At 35.1% G+C, this 16,092-nt stretch overlaps 1 protein-coding gene across 1 annotated transcript in view; it reads right to left on the minus strand.

Annotated features, from left to right (window-relative positions):
• VPS13B (vacuolar protein sorting 13 homolog B) overlaps positions 1 to 16,092 on the minus strand; it is an 816,084-nt gene that overhangs the window by 60,274 nt on the left and 739,718 nt on the right. The window contains exon 44 of the mRNA XM_024756522.1: positions 4,224 to 4,379. Within this exon, the coding sequence (XP_024612290.1) occupies positions 4,224 to 4,379 (156 nt within the window). The remainder of the gene's footprint in view (positions 1 to 4,223; positions 4,380 to 16,092) is intronic.

Consider the following 16,092-nt stretch of genomic DNA (forward strand, 5'->3'; position numbering starts at 1 on the left):
CAACAGTTGGTCTGAGGTTGGCATGGTGGTCTGCTGAACCTCGTATTACCTGGGTTCAGTATAACCCACTTTCCATTTGCTTCATTCTAGGTTAAACGAATTGCTGTTTCTGTGTTCTAATTTTCCCCGCTCTGCTAAGTTTTTTTTTTAAATTTTTATTCATTTATTTATTTTATTCGACAGGTTCTTATTAGTTATCTATTTTATACATATTAGTGTATACATGTCAATCCCAATCTCCCAGTTCATCCCCCCCCCACCTCCCACTGCTTTCCCCCCTTGGTGTCTGTACTCTGCTAAGTTTTTTTAATGGCCCCAATATAGAGCTCGATCTCATTTGACGATGACAAGAAATGCTACAACTCAAAATATAGTTATATGTGTATATACCTTCCATGATGGTGGGAATGTAAAATGGACTTTCCTAGCTCCTGTGGGAGAAGAAGACACTTCCTCTCAAAAAGGTAAATGCAATGCAAGGGCTGGTTATGCTTCCATTATTGGCTCTCCAAAGATTCCTTTCCTATTTGGCTAGATTTGACTTTTTTTTTTTTAAGAGTATTTATTATAAATGAGGTAGAAGCAGAGAAAAGCGTGAGAGGCATTCCCCACAGAAAAGGATTATTAACATTTACCAGTACAAATAACATTTGGAAAAGTTCTGAAATGTGATTTGGCACCAGAAGCCTTAAAATCTGTACATTTGACATTAACAGAGAGAGTGATTAAAAGAACTACTTAACTTTCAATGTATGGAAATTTTTTTTAGTTCTGACTTGAACCCCTCATAAATATTTAAGATTTAAAAAACGCTAATGGTTTGAAAAACTCAGGAAATCAGCAGAAGTTTTAGAACAAATATATATTTAATTATTTAAAAGATTAGTGTAGCCCCAACAAGACTCTGCTAAGACAAAACGATGAATTTTGTCTGAGGAATAAAGTACATCTTTTTAATTTGGGAATGTGCATCAAGCACCACAAACACATTCATATCCTTTGCGCAGGTAACTAAATTTTATAGCAATTTATTTTAAGGACAGACTCAGAAATTTGGACATATATTTATACACAAAGATATTTATTTAAGGATCTATTATAGTAACCAATTGGAAATGAACTAAATGTCCAACAACAAGGAAGTGTCTACATGGGGTTAGAGATACCATATGGTAAATCACTATGCAACCATTAAAGGGATAACTTCAGGAATTTTAAATAACATGAGAAAATAAGCATTATATAATGTTAAGGGAAAAAAACAAGTTGAAAAACTGTAATTACAATCAGAGTTCAAGTTGGTTAAAAGGTATCTGCATAGAAAAAAAGAGCAGAAAAAATACACCAAAGTAATAATAGAATATATTTTTTGGTTGGTAGATTTATGGGTAATTTTAGTTTTCTTCATTAGGCTTTTCTGTGTTTCCAGATATACTTTATAATAGTTAACATAAAAATAACACTGTGAACTAGTATTTCTTGGGTGCTTTCTTTTACAAAAGGAATATGAAGCATAGAAAGGTTAAGAAATGTGCCTAAGGTCATATAGGCAATAAGTACTAGGACTGAGAAATCTTTTCCAATCAGAAAAAAAGTAGGTAAAGTTTTGTGAGAATTAAAAAAAAAAATGTGTTTTTCATGACCAACGTTTTGGGCTTATGATATACTGTTGCAATAGTAACTGCTCAGGTACATTGCATGTATCAATTTGTCCCTGAAATTTAGTATCATTTCGTGAAAGTAGATAAATCTATGGCAAGAATGAGGCATTAATATAGCAACACAAAAAAGTCCAACCAGCATTACTTATGCCTGGGAATAGTTCATTATTTTAATTGTAACTAAAATTTATTGGATTATGACAATGGGCCAGGCACTGCTGTAAGCACTGTACATAAACAAACTCGTTTAATTCTCATAGTTAGTTCATGAGGGAAAGCACTATTATTACTATTCCCATTTTAGAAAAGTGATCCACAAAGGTTAGATAACTTGCTGATGATCCCGCAGCTAGCAAGGTTGCCTGTGATCTTAACTACCAAGGACATGCCTTGAAAAGATTTCTCCACGGAAGGACCCTGCCCTTCCACTGACTGTTAAATGTTCCAGCAACCACATGCCAGAGACTTGAATGAATTGGGAAACTTCAGACCAGAGCTGTGGTGGTCAAAGCACCCGAGAACTTGTTAGAAATACAAATTATCATGCTATACCCAAGACCTGTTGAATCTGGAACTCTGGGGGTGGGACCCAGCAATCTGTGTTTTAAGAAGTCCTCCAGGGGATTCTGATACATACTCAAGTTTGAAAACCACTAGCCTAGAGGGAAAGAAACTAAGGGGAAATATTCTACCTTCTCTCATGTTTTTGGAGGGCTGTAACATAGAGGAGAGGTAACGAGTTGTGTGCTTTTTGCATATGCCTCACAAGTTCTGAGGAATGGTAAAAACTGGCTGAATGGTGACAGATTTTGGCTCAAAATTAGGAAAGAATTTCATTAACAGCTGGAAGTAACCAACAATGGGAAGGGCTGATGTGTGAGAGAATGAGACTCTCATCGTTTGGAGTATTCAAACAGATGCTGTATGACCTTTTCTCAGGCATGCTGGTGAATGGGAAGGTAGACGAGGCATTCTTGAGAGACCATGAGTGACAGAATCAGAAAACCAGTGTGTATTGGGCAGATATTTGTTGAGAGCATATCCATGTAAGAGAGCTCTAAGGGCAGATAGGAGAGACACTTCTTGTTCTTATGACTTTCCAGCTCAAAGCCCACACTAGCCACACTGGTCCCCTCATGAGTCCTTGGGTAAGACACATTTGTCCCATATTTGTATCTTTATTTATCCTATACTGCTGACCTGGAATGCCCTCTCTTAATCTAAATTCGACATGTTTTGTAAAGCCCAGTTCAAGTCAAATCTTCTTAGTGAAACCTCTAAATTCCTTTCACACTCACTGTCAGTCGTACACATTGTTGGGTTTATGTAAATTTACATTTTAAGAGCAAAGATTTTGTTACATACTTAGTGTCTTTCATTTTTCTCTGTTTTACAGGAGGCAATCAACAAATACTTGGAGGAATGGTCAGTTGACTGGGAAGACTCTCCCATGCTTCTTGTCTGAGACTCCTCTGCTATAGGTTTCTTTTCACTTCTGCTGCCCACAATAATGAGAACATGAAGTCCAGCTCCCTGATTAGGTGCAGGCCAAGAATGTATATGGTATAGGTCCTACTGTTCACCTCACCAGTTGCTTCCTGCCTGCCCCCGGCATACAGCAATGGAGTAGCCCCAGGTGCTCAATATGGAAAGCTCCCTTTTTCCTTTTCTAGGGACTGAGTGCTGTCTCTATCACGTCCTCAGTTCACATAAGCTCCGGATAGACTGTTACAATCCAGATGCAGATGTATATGTTAAAACTCTTATGACAAATCCAGTTATTATGTGTGCAGTGAAGCCAGTTTTCAGATTTTAATACTTCCTTTTTTTCTTTCTACTCTTGTCATATGCTCCATGCTTGAAAAACATCTTTTAAAAACCACATTTTCACATCTTAAGAACACAAAAAAGTGTCAGATACTTTTTTTTCCCCTTTGCAGTCTTAGAACTTCAAAAACAGCCAAAAGGAAGTTTTATAAAATATATAAAAATATGTGCTGAGAGCTGAAGTTTTATATGCCAAGAGTTAGACTGCAGTGAATTTTTACTGCAGTTAATATTAACTCCTAGGAAAAGAAAGCTTGCTGGAGACCCACCAGGCCCACTCTGTCATGGGAAAGAATCACAAGACTTTCGCGCAGGTTATTCTTACATGTATGAGAGTCAACTCCTGGTTATCCACTGTTGGATTATCCAGAGTCCCCACCATCCCTGATTTCTTTTCCTTCTCAGTAAAGACGCTTTGGCCATTTCACAGCTCATTAGCACCTCCACCAGAAGGTAGGTGGTGACAGGGAGAAGAGGTGAAATGAAAAACAGTAAAGTTTACTGCTTGTTAGCAGCTCTTGTAAAAGACATGGGACAAGGGGTATGAAGCCATCATCATCCTCAAGAACATCAGAAAGAACTTATTAAGTGCTTGTGTGCGTGGTAGGAGTAGGCATAGCTGGGCATGGCAGTGTGATTTTTTTTTATTGATATTTTCATTTCTTTAAGTTTCCCTTCCATTAATTACATCAAATGATTAAGAGTTGTCTGGGCCATGAACACAAAGAAACTTACCTGTTTTTGTACTCCACTGAGTTGCTGAACCTTGATGATCAGTGAAGCAGTTCGACCCTTGTACTGAATAGTTCTAATAAAAGTCCCAGCATGGTCCACACTGAAGGGCTCTGACCAACGCCAATTGCCCCAGCCTTCAATACAGATGTGTAACAGCTGGAGAGAAAAACAACACTCGTCATAATGCCAAAAGTGCCAACAAAAACTAGCCCTAAAATGAAAGTCTCATTGCTGGAAAACCTTCCTATCTGTAATATTTAGCATCTGTTTTCTTTCTAACCTGCATTATTCATCCACTTCCAGCTTATTCAACCAGGCTAAGAATAGCAAATATGCCACATAGAGTCAATGTGGTTTTCCAGATCACATTTTAAACCTTCTTAAAAATAACTGTCCTATCAAATGGTAAAAGGCCTGTTGAACATTTGAGGAAAGACCATTTCATTCATCTGGAGGACAAGAAGGCTGAAATGTGAGATCAAAGAATCGTGGTCTTGGCTGATAGTTTATTCCTTCTTCTGGCTAGACAGTAATTAAAGCTAAATTTGGTTTGTAGCATTATTTTTGACCCTAAATTGCCATTCCTTATTTTTTCTTTTGATTAAGAACAAAACAGAAATTTGAAGATGCAGTTCATTTAATACAGTCTACTTATGAGATCACATATATCAAATTAGAAATACCTTTAACATTTTGAATGTGTGAGAAAATGTCTCTGTTCTACTTTTTCCTAGCATGTATTTATTGTTAACTTTTACCAGTTGAGTCTCCTGATCCACATTCATGTTTGTTAATGCAGTATTGCCACTTTTGGTAATATTTAGATTTCTTTCATGGTCATCAAATATTTTCTATTTCTACTCCTATCCACTAACTGCAATTAAGTATTCCAAACTTAATTCCACTAACTGAACAAGTATTCTAAAACAACAATAATGCCTGCTTCTTTAGGATACATATTTAAATGAAAACAAACAATGTTCTATATGATTACTAAGTATAAGGAAATAAAACTGACATTTTAGGAAAAAGATTTAGATATACAAACTTAACATTTTCCTTCATATAATATATAATTTTTTAAAAGAGCTAACCAAAGGCTAATCACATGAAACATTTTCCAAATTAACAGAATGAATAAAACTTTGAAAATATTATGTAAGAGCTATCATAATAGGCTCTTAAAATAAATACATTAAGGACTTACATGGGAATTGCCATAACAATAGAAGTTTTTTGATGGAAACATTATTTTTTAGTTTTAGCTTTGGGAGGAACCCTTATAAAGTGCTTTAATTTGAAAATTTCCCAGGGTCACTGGTCATCACAATGTGATTTTTTTGGTGGAAAACTGAGAGGGTTTTTTTGTTTTTAAATATCTTAAAATATTAAAAAAACTCTATCTCACCTCCCTGCTTTTAATATGGCCCCACTCCAGTTCGTCCTCCATAACATCGCCAGTGATCCTGTGAAATCAAAAGGCTACCACTCAGATGACTTCTAAAAAAGAAGTCTAACAGCTAAAAAAGGAAAAAAAAAAAAATTCCTGGACAGCAAATAAAATACCTTTAGGGAAAATGTGATTTTATATACATTCTTCAACATAAAAGTACCAGAGTATCTTTGATGTTTAAATATTAGTTACAGAAAAAAAAAAAAGAAAAACAATAGTGGTGTTTGGAACCATTTCAGTTTTTTGTAGCAGCAACTGGGAATAAAGCTCAGGGTACACACAAAACTAAAAGAAACAAAGAAAGTTGTTTTCTTTGGAGAGACTAGTAGCTGGAAATGACAAAAAAATAATGAGGTAAGGTACTTAAGGTCAAGCTCAGCTGTATTTTTCTTGAAAATTCCACAGCCTCTAAAGAAAGTTTTAATGTACACAATGTAATTTTAATTGAAGAGTGTTCACGTTTGCATCTGAGCTCAGTTTTAGGTAGCTCACTCTGTGTACACAGCTTTTAATGACTGAATGTCACCAAGGAGTACGCTGGCAGGTTTCGCTTCGCAGCTATTTGTTCTCAAAATGTTGGCACATATATTTTCTTTGAATTATGAAAATTCAGATACATTTGGAATTAGTTCACACAGAAAAGTTAAGTGGGAGAAACACATGACGTTTCTCCCCACACGCATGACCAACAGAATATTTGTAATGTTTGGCTTACAGTTAAAAAGCATCTAAATATCATTGGCAATTATATATATATAGTTTAATAGGAAAGGAATGACATTCCTTGGAGAGAAAATCTACAAATAGGGATTCAGGAGGCCTAGTGGTACTTCAGTCCTCCTTCCCATGGTGTAAGTGATTTGGGCACTAGACAGGGGTGCTCAGATGTGCCTGGACATCAAGTGAGGGTGGGAAGTTCTGTTCCTGTTGGACCAACCTGCTCTTATTTCACTGCTATGGGTACTGAAAAGTCTCCATTTAATAACAAATACTCATATACCTGTTTTTATTTCTATACTGAAGAAACTATAAAATCAGGCATAAAAATGTGAAATTTGTGTTAGACTGCCTAACCCTAATGAGACTTCTTTCTATTATCCATCCAATACAGTTTTATTATTCAGACACTATAAGGAAGGCAATATGCTAAGAACTATAGAGGAAATAAAGAGAAGAGCTTTGGTCTTTGTCCCACAAGGAGCTTAAGATTTTACAGGGAAAATAAGGCATGCATAACTAACCAACAAGAGGCATTATGAGAGAAGTCTAGAGAAGAGAGGGCTTGTTTAGGCTGCTGTGACTGGGAGAGCTTCCTGAAGCATTTGGGTCTCAGAGTTTGGGTAGGATTTCAACTAGTAAGGATGACAGTCATTTCTGGGCCAAGGGGACAATCTGAGAGGTGAAGCCAGAAGGTTTGCTTGGAGCAAAGTTAATAGTCTCAACTGGTTGGAGAAAAGGGAACATGTAAAGAAGAGTTAGGGATAAGGTCAGAGAAGTAGATCTAGATTGTGGCCAACACTGATGATTTACTAAGCTAAGGAATTTGTGCTTTATTCAGGCATTAGCCTTCTGTATAGATGAGCAATGTGTTGAAAGGATGGTGAGAGCAGAGTGTGGAGGTCAGGACAACTGCAACAGAATGAGAAACAGGAGCAAGGAAGCAATGGGCTTAGCAAAATATTACTATCCATTCTGCCTGGAGTCCAAGATATCTTTAATGTTCTCTTATCAATTTGGAAATTTTCTTTCCCCTTTTTTCTATTAAGTTTCCCTTACGGACTCACTTCCTTCACCACCTTTTCCATTCAGGCTTTTCACTCTCTGTGGCCTACTTAGCTAGTGTCTAATATTTTCCATTGTGGGGGAAAAACAAAGTCAAATACGAACCACTCTTGTTTGAACTTCTCAATGGGAACTGAAACTAAGTATACGGCAGGTTGTACAGTAGCCACACTCAATGGAAGGTCTCAAGGGGCTACATTAATTTTTTTCTAGCAGACCCTCCCACTCCAGGGCTGCATTGGCAGCAAGATTAAATTCCACTGAAGACCTCAAATGGGAGCATAGAACTTTCCACTCATTTTTTTGAATAAAAAATAAAACTTAAACTGAATTACTGATCAGAGGCTTGGGGATCGGCTCTCAAGACCACCCACAGGTACATCCAAGGGAGAATTCCTGAATCGACAGATTACAGAGGAAAGAAAAACAAGATGAAATCTAGGATAATAGGGTACACCAAGGAAGAGAAACAGAGAGGGGATGGTTAAGAAAAATTTTTTAATTGTATCTTAAATATAAATGAAGGTACTAGATACTTTTCTGTGAACTTTACTTCACTATTTATTTTAAAATTGTTATCAAGATGATTTCTACTTAATCAGAAATTGAAAGTTTGTCTTCAGAGTCGCTTGTGTATTTTTTGCATTTTACAGTAACTTACTGTACAGTAATATGTAATGTTCTAAAAAGAAACTGAAAATTACAGAACTTCAAAATATTTCTCCAGGGACTTCCCTGGTGGTGCAGTGGTTAAGACTCCATGCTCCCAAGGCAGGGGACCTGGGTTCAATCCCTGGTCAGGGAAGTAGATCCCACATGCATGCCACAACTAAGAGTTCACATGCCACAACTAAGGAGCCCGCGTGTCACACTAATAAGTAAATAAATAAATATTAAAAAAAAAATTTCCCTAATCCATTGTATTCTCTGTAGAAATTTTAGGACTTCTAAAAAATTAATGTGAAATGCAAGTGAAATAAGCTACTGAATACATATATATATATATATAAAATAAACATATAGTATATAATGTATATTTATATATATATTAAAGCTTAAGCATCATATTTGTTTTTTAAACTTCTAAACTCATATCTATATCCCAAGAGCTTAGTGCATTGTAGGCATTCAATAAATTATTTGTTGAATAAGTGAATCAGGATTATTGAAAAATAACCCAAAGCAGATATTCAAAACTTTTAGTGGCAATATTTGTGCATAAAATAATATCATAAAATGAGAATCAAATCAAAATATTCAGAAAGTTCCTATTTTGAATGACCTTTCAATACGGGAGATTTGCTTTACGTGGATAACAACAGTAGATTAAAATATAAATCAATGCAATCCCTCAGATCTATAATTCAGACATTGCAATATTGATATTAAAGCATAAAGTAGAGCCCAAATGATACACTAGATGAGCATCACGAGGGAAAATTGTTAAAATATTAAAACATTCTTGTCTATCTAAAATAATATCTGAAAAGCTACAGATCAAATTAAACAGATCAGTGTTAAACTGCTTGTTTGGAATGCATAAGTCGAATTGATAGTACATTTCATACCAATAAACTAACACGAAAGCAAAATAAAATATGTTGCTCATTATTCCTTTTTTTAAGGCAGTTGAATTTCAGGATGTTCAGAGCATCTGAAATAATGCTGAAAACCAGGTAGAAAAATGTCTAGATAATTGCTAATGCTTGGTGTCACTCTGATTCAATATTGGAACTCTTAGGACCCTATATATCCTTTTACTTTTATAGAGCACAACCTAAAAGAATGATAAAGTAGAAATAAGTCAAATTGAATTATTTTCTAGTGGATAGCTTGGACTCTTTGATGCAGTGTATTTTGGAGGAAAGAGGAGGAAGAAAAAGAAAGCTTTCTAAATCAACCTTTCAGGAGGTGATATAAGTCACTGTTATCCCACAAGTATCATGACACAAAATATAAGGGCTTGTAGGTTTTCTCTCAAGATTGTTTGAATTAAATGAAGGCTACAGATCAGCATAAAACAACCTCTTACAAAAGAAGGGAAACCTGGCACACTCACAAAATGTTGGTTAGAATGAAAATTGTAGCTGGAGGGTAATCCTTGTATCAAAAATCTAAGTTTCAGATACTCACTGGGCTCATCAATTCTAAACAGGAATTTATCCTGATGTAATAATTATACATATGTGCAAAGATTTACCTAGATGTAGGTTTATTCCAGAGTTGTTTTAATAATGAAAATTTGGCATTACTAGGAAATTAGTCAAATGAAATATAGTAAAAACAATAATAGCTATCAGTTGTTAGACACACACTATGTGTCAAGCAGTGGGCTGCTTTTTATATATTTTCTTATTAATTCCTTAAAACAATCTTATGTGGCAGTTGATTTTGTTTTATTTTATGGATGAAAAAGCAAGCTGAGTTACAGAGAGACTGTGTGACCTCCCCAGGGCCACAGTGCTGAAGAGGACCAGGTATAAGATTTGAACTGAGGTGTGCTTACTCAGAACCTCTCTTATACTTAGGATCCTCTCAAGCCATTGAGAAAAACTCACAGAATGAAAAAACATGAACAATATTACTTAGCCAAAGATTAACCAGAAAAGGAGCACATTACAAAAAGATAGGTGCAGTATACATCCCATTTTTGTAAAACGAACACAAAGTATATATTCCTATTCCTAAGGGAGAAAATGGCTAGAAATATACCAGAATGCTAATAGTGGTTATCTTGGGGTTGTGGGGTTATGGGTTTTAAGTTTCCTTTTTGTGTGTGTTTTTGTGTGCTTTTACGTAATTTCCAAATTTCATACTATAAATATGTATTACTTTGCAATCAGATAAAAATTAATGTTATTAAAATGAAAAAAAGTCTAATAGAAAGCATACAGAGCCTGCATTTCAAGTAAAAAGAAATTAGACATTTTTATTTTAAAAACTCAAATTCAGCTTCCTGCATGAAGTTTCCCCATTTGTCCTAGTCAGCTTTGCCATTTGCTCTGTTGGCACTTTGCTAAAAGGGTGACATGGGCCTCCACCACTGGCTCCTCACACAGGGTCTGACTTGCTGTATACTTACTCACTTGATTCTTGGAGCAGTTTAATGTAATAATTTGAGGGTTCTTTCCCCTAGGTCAATAGTTTTTTTTCTTTCCCATTTAGCAAATATTCTTAGGATCTATATCTAATAAATGTTCACCATAAGCCAACTAACTGTACTATACATGGTGGAGATAAAGACAAATGAGACATACACACCAAAAATTCTCACAATATAGTGGGAGAGATATTTCACCAGAAAAAGTATAGTGCAAAAATTCATGAGAGGAAGGAAAAAATTGTTGTAGGACTCCAGAGGTATTATGCTTGGGGAAATTAAAAGATTGACCAGAGACTGACATATTTTACGTACCCAAAGAAATAACATGAAAAAAAGACATATTGAAATAGAATAAAAGATATACAGGACTGTTACTTCTGATAAACGAAAGCAGGTGACAACCTAACTTGGAGTGGTTCTTTCTGTACAAAATTGATGTCTAAAAACGATTGCATCACAACCATGACAAGTCATAAAAGTAGCAAACTACGGCTTCAAACCTTTGTGCAAACAACTTGTCAATGTAATTTGGAAAATTAACTTTATATTATGAACTCATCAGCTTACATTCCTCTAACAGCTTTGACGATAACCCAAACGGAACCACTGAATTTTGCTCCTGGAAAAGAAAGAGGCATACTCGAACAAAAAATCATTGTTTCAGGAGGCCAGATCTTGCTCTCAGGCAACCAAGAGGCATGTGTGAAGATTCCTGGGGATGGAGGAGAGTTGAGGGTTAGGGAGAAGGCCTGCCTGAGAGAGAGTGGTACAGAAAGCGAGGATGAAGAGGCAGTGAACTCTTAGGTCAGGAACTGCCACTTACCCTCAGGGCATCCGTCATCAATAAACACGAGGGATTAAAGCATTAAAGGCACTGAAACACAGTAACTGATAGTTGTTGGGCTGTTTGAAATAATGCTATTAACTATCTCCCTGGTCTTTCTATATCTAGTCTTAAATAGTAAATAATTTATTTATTTCTTTAACCACTCTATTTTATGAATGGTCATCACAAGACAAACACAGATGAAGAAAGAGTCAGGAAAAAAATAAAAAAGCAGTAGTTGTGAATGAGGGAAACTGTAGCTTTTTATGACTTTTGACAATTCAGGATAACAGAGAAGCATGGGAGGACGTAGAAGCTTTCACCTCTGTATAGTTGAGAGTATTAGGAAATGCCAGCTGGAAAATGGGAAGTGGAATAGAAACTGACTTTATTATCTGGCCCTGTAGCTGGAGATATGAGAATAAAAATCCCACCATTCCTCTAATGATAATATAGTATAACCAAGGGCAATTCATATGATTCAACCATTAATAAATAGCAAAAGTGACATGAAAATAAGTCATGAGACCTATGAAAAGATACTGCGAAGCAAAGGAAAAAGCATATCATCTTACAAAATAAGGGGAAGAGACTAGTTAATATAAATACCCAGTTGCAGAATTCAGGGGAGAGAAATCAGGAAAGGTTTTGGTTTTCTCTAAAGTATGCAAAAATACATGATTTCTATAAAACTGTAGAAAAATACTGAGAGGAAAGAAGAGTCTAGTATAAATAGAAAACAGCCTGAAGTTAAAAAAACTAGATGATATGAAAAGGAAATTAGATAAGAAATAAATGCAAGGAAACAAAGAATGCATTTGCAGAACAACAATCTACACTGACGCAAGTAGAGCAAGTATGAATAATTACTATGGAAGGACAACTTGAAAATCTTTATAATTGTGCAGAGCAAAAAGACAAATAGACGAAGAAATACGAGAGAAAATGTCATAGGTATGAAAGAAAAACGACGTATATAATTATTATAAAGAAAGAAATAATGCTATTCATTTATCTATTAATCTTCATGTTTTTAAAACAGTATGTGTTACTTCATCATGCAGTTTATGATAAATCAATTGAATTTCCATGAGTAAATAGGATGTCAAACGGCCCACATCTAGCAACCATTAAGGCTCAATCAATGTTTCAGTGTATCTATAATCAAGTCATAGAAACTTTTTAAAAATTAAAAAAGATTTCTCATAAATAACTACGATCTGTATTCCAGAATTTATTTATGGTTTTTCATTGTTCAGACATTAGTGTCTGTTCAATCTATTACGGACATTTACATACTTAAGAGAAAAATAAGTTAAAAAAAAGAAGAAAAAGTAGGGTGAAGAGTAGTGGCACTTTTAATTTATACATTATCTACAAGACAATAGGATGCTTAATGGGTATTCTTTGCTAAAAAGTTACCTAAATTGAAATTATCTAAATTAGGGAAAAATAATTTACCTCACAACCTCACAATTGTTTTTGCAAAAAAGATTTAATAAGCAAATTCTCTCATATGTTAAAATATAATTTCATGCACAACTTTTTCGGAACATATTAATCATGAAATCAGATATAAATGCACATAGTAAAAAAAAAAGGTCATTTCAACATTACACATATCTATTGTTTTCATGTTTCTAAAGGGTATGGGCTTCCCTATATCGAAATGATATATGACTGATAAAACATGAGCTGTGACACTAATAACTGCCTTAAGTCCAAAACTGTGTGATAATCTTTGAGGCTGTTCATCCTTAATGCTACCATAAGGGGTTGAAAAGTAAAAATTCAGAGAAATTTGATATGTATGCTTATGAGTGTGTACAGAAGAGGATAGTCTGTGTATAAAATATGAAAGAATTCACATTTCCTTTTTAAATAATTAGATAAAATAAATACAAACATTAACTGCTTAATTGAGTGGCACTAACAGCCAGGAGATTTGGGTGCTGTGTAGACACTCTCTCTTGACAGAATGATAGTCATGCTCTTGGTTAGACCCAAGTCTTCAGTGGAAGAGATAAGGGTATGTTGGATGGAACTAATAAAGGATACTGTAGGTAAGCTGAGAAATGGAAGCCAATAAGATAAGAAACCGGAGATACTGTTTGATATTCAGACCTGGATAAATGTTCTGAGTTTGTGAGCCAAATTGTCAGCTTTTGTTTGTTTGAAAATCAATTTTGACTAAATACAAATATAAACCATAGAGAAACCTAACCAAAGTTTGAATAAAAATTTTCTTTTAAATTGTTCTTTTAAAATGTTCATCCATCATTTAGCAAAATTTAGTTTAATGTAAAATAGAAGACATTGCCAACATGTGTCCTAAGAGAAGATCAAGTAGTTCTATGCAATCTGTAATTTATTTTTAGTCATCATGGCCGTTTAGACAATTATAATTGTTATCCCTAATTTTTAATTAGAAAAAAAAGTCAACAGATGGATATAAAAGAAATCCAAAATTTTTACAGTTATTTATTTTCATTTAACTAAACTGCCTTGCCATACTAAGAAAACATTTTCATAAAGGTTAAATAAAGTATTTCATGGCAACCGCTGCTTCTTAGTGCCTTTATAACAAGAAACATGAGCCAGCCAAAGTTGTGCAAGTTGGTTTTCTTTCCCAGTAAGGGAATGTGGTATCTAAGACCTTGTCCTAACTCATTTTATCCCCAAGTGTAAGTCAAGCAAGTCAAATATGAACTAATGCCTGAAGGGAAGTCCCTGACTCCAAAAGTATGGATTATTTCACATTTATCTTAAAATCTGCTCTCAGAGTTCTTAAAATTCACTAACTTGGCAAGTCAGGAATTATCATGAGAAATGAAATAATTTCATAACTATGAAGTCATCCAACATTCCATGCATCTGACACTCATTGGGCTTGGCCATGTCTTGGGCATTATTCTGACCTTTAGATAATAAGCTCTTCAATATCCTGTTCAGCATGGAAAGAATTAAAAAGTGCCACAGTATAATAGGTATGCCATTGTCTTTAATAGAGTTAATGCTTTTGTTACACAGACTTGTGGTAACAGGTTATGATTAAACACAATCACATTCTGTACGCTGAAGTCTTTATAACATTCTTAATCAGTATTTCCCATTACTTAAAAATGGCAAAATACCATGCTTTAATGGTCCAGCTGCACTCCCTTTCTCCAAGCACTCTGTATTAAAATGCACATTTAAAATTAGTTCAGTCAAGGACCTTTATGTTTAGACATCAAGAATTCACATTTGCAGAGCACTAGCTTGTGAAAAGCCTTTGAGTGTCTTGTAAAAAGCTTAAGGAATCCTCAGTTACATTTTTCTCTAAAGCTATATTTCAATATCTAAAATTTATTGCCAGAGAAGGGACAGAGGGACCATTAGCAGCACCAGCAGTCATTCCTCCGGGTGCTTCACAGTTGAAATAATCCCCAGTTGTGCCCTTTCATGCAGGCTTGTAGAAAACTCCAGAAATAAGCCCTGGGACTGGATAAAGTACCCTATCACAATCCTATCTTTGCCATTTCTTTACGACTTTAAAAGTCTTAACTAGGTCATACTGCAAACCATTTTTACAAAGAAACTTTGAAACATACAGGAAAACTCAACCCCAAACTTCTGCCTCTCATTTAAATGGAGTAAGTGTATTTCCCAACAGTAAATGAAGACATTCCAAGTATCTCTATCCACTAGATACTTAATGACCAAAACTGTTAGGGCCCCATTTACTGGTGACTTCAACAAGGCACAATAACCGTCCTCACAGAACGTTAAGTGTCCTGGAATCTCTCAGGAAACTGAAAATATTTTAAGAGAGAAAGGTGAAGAGACCGAGTCTACAGTCTACTATTTTGCTGTTTCAGTGACTGCTTAGAACTAAAATAAAAATGCAGTTTATGGTGACTGGATAGTAGGCCTCGGGTACTCAAATGGAGTCAGTGTTTACAGAATATTTTGGATTAAAATCCTTGCCAGATGGTCCCAAGAACTGTTTACCTCACTGTTGATTTTAGCTATCTTAATGTCAGGCACAATAAAAAGAAGCTTGTTACTGCCACTGGGGAGCAAAGGCATACAATCCTTCCTCCCTAAATGGAATTGCTAGTTGTGGACAGCTGTGCCCTACACAACAACAAGAGTGTTACTGTGGTTTCTGGGAGTCTATTTCCATGATTAGAGAAAGAGACAATATAAGGCAAATTTAAATTGAAATAATGTCTACTTTAAATCAATAATATTTGGTAATTGTACAAGGTACTTTTAGTTTATGATAAACAATAAAACTTCTTCAGAGTTAAACACAATTAGGAAGAGTTGCACATGCATGTGGACCTGAAATGTGGTCTCCTTTGAAGTACACTGCTTGTCCCCTCCTGTAGCATTTTCCTATTTTATAATAGTTTTCATCAGAGGCCACTGGGAGGCCAGAGGGGTAGAGGTGGGGGAGACCAGGAGCTACTCCTAATTATAAGTCCAACTGCATTGACAGCATACAAAAGCATACATTTTGAGATCAGAGGACCTCTTTTTGTGTGTCTATATAATACACATAAAAGCATCCAATATGATGCAAAGAATGCTGCTTACAATGTTCATATTGTGAAAATAAGCTTTTAAATCTATGTTCTTGAGAAATATCAGATGTTATGAGAAATCTCAACATTTATTTATTCAGTGAATACTTATCAAATGCCAGTTATGAGCAAGA

This window comes from Neophocaena asiaeorientalis, unplaced genomic scaffold, assembly GCF_003031525.2.
Source record: "Neophocaena asiaeorientalis asiaeorientalis breed wild unplaced genomic scaffold, Neophocaena_asiaeorientalis_V1.1 scaffold29, whole genome shotgun sequence".
Lineage (NCBI taxonomy): Eukaryota > Metazoa > Chordata > Mammalia > Artiodactyla > Phocoenidae > Neophocaena > Neophocaena asiaeorientalis.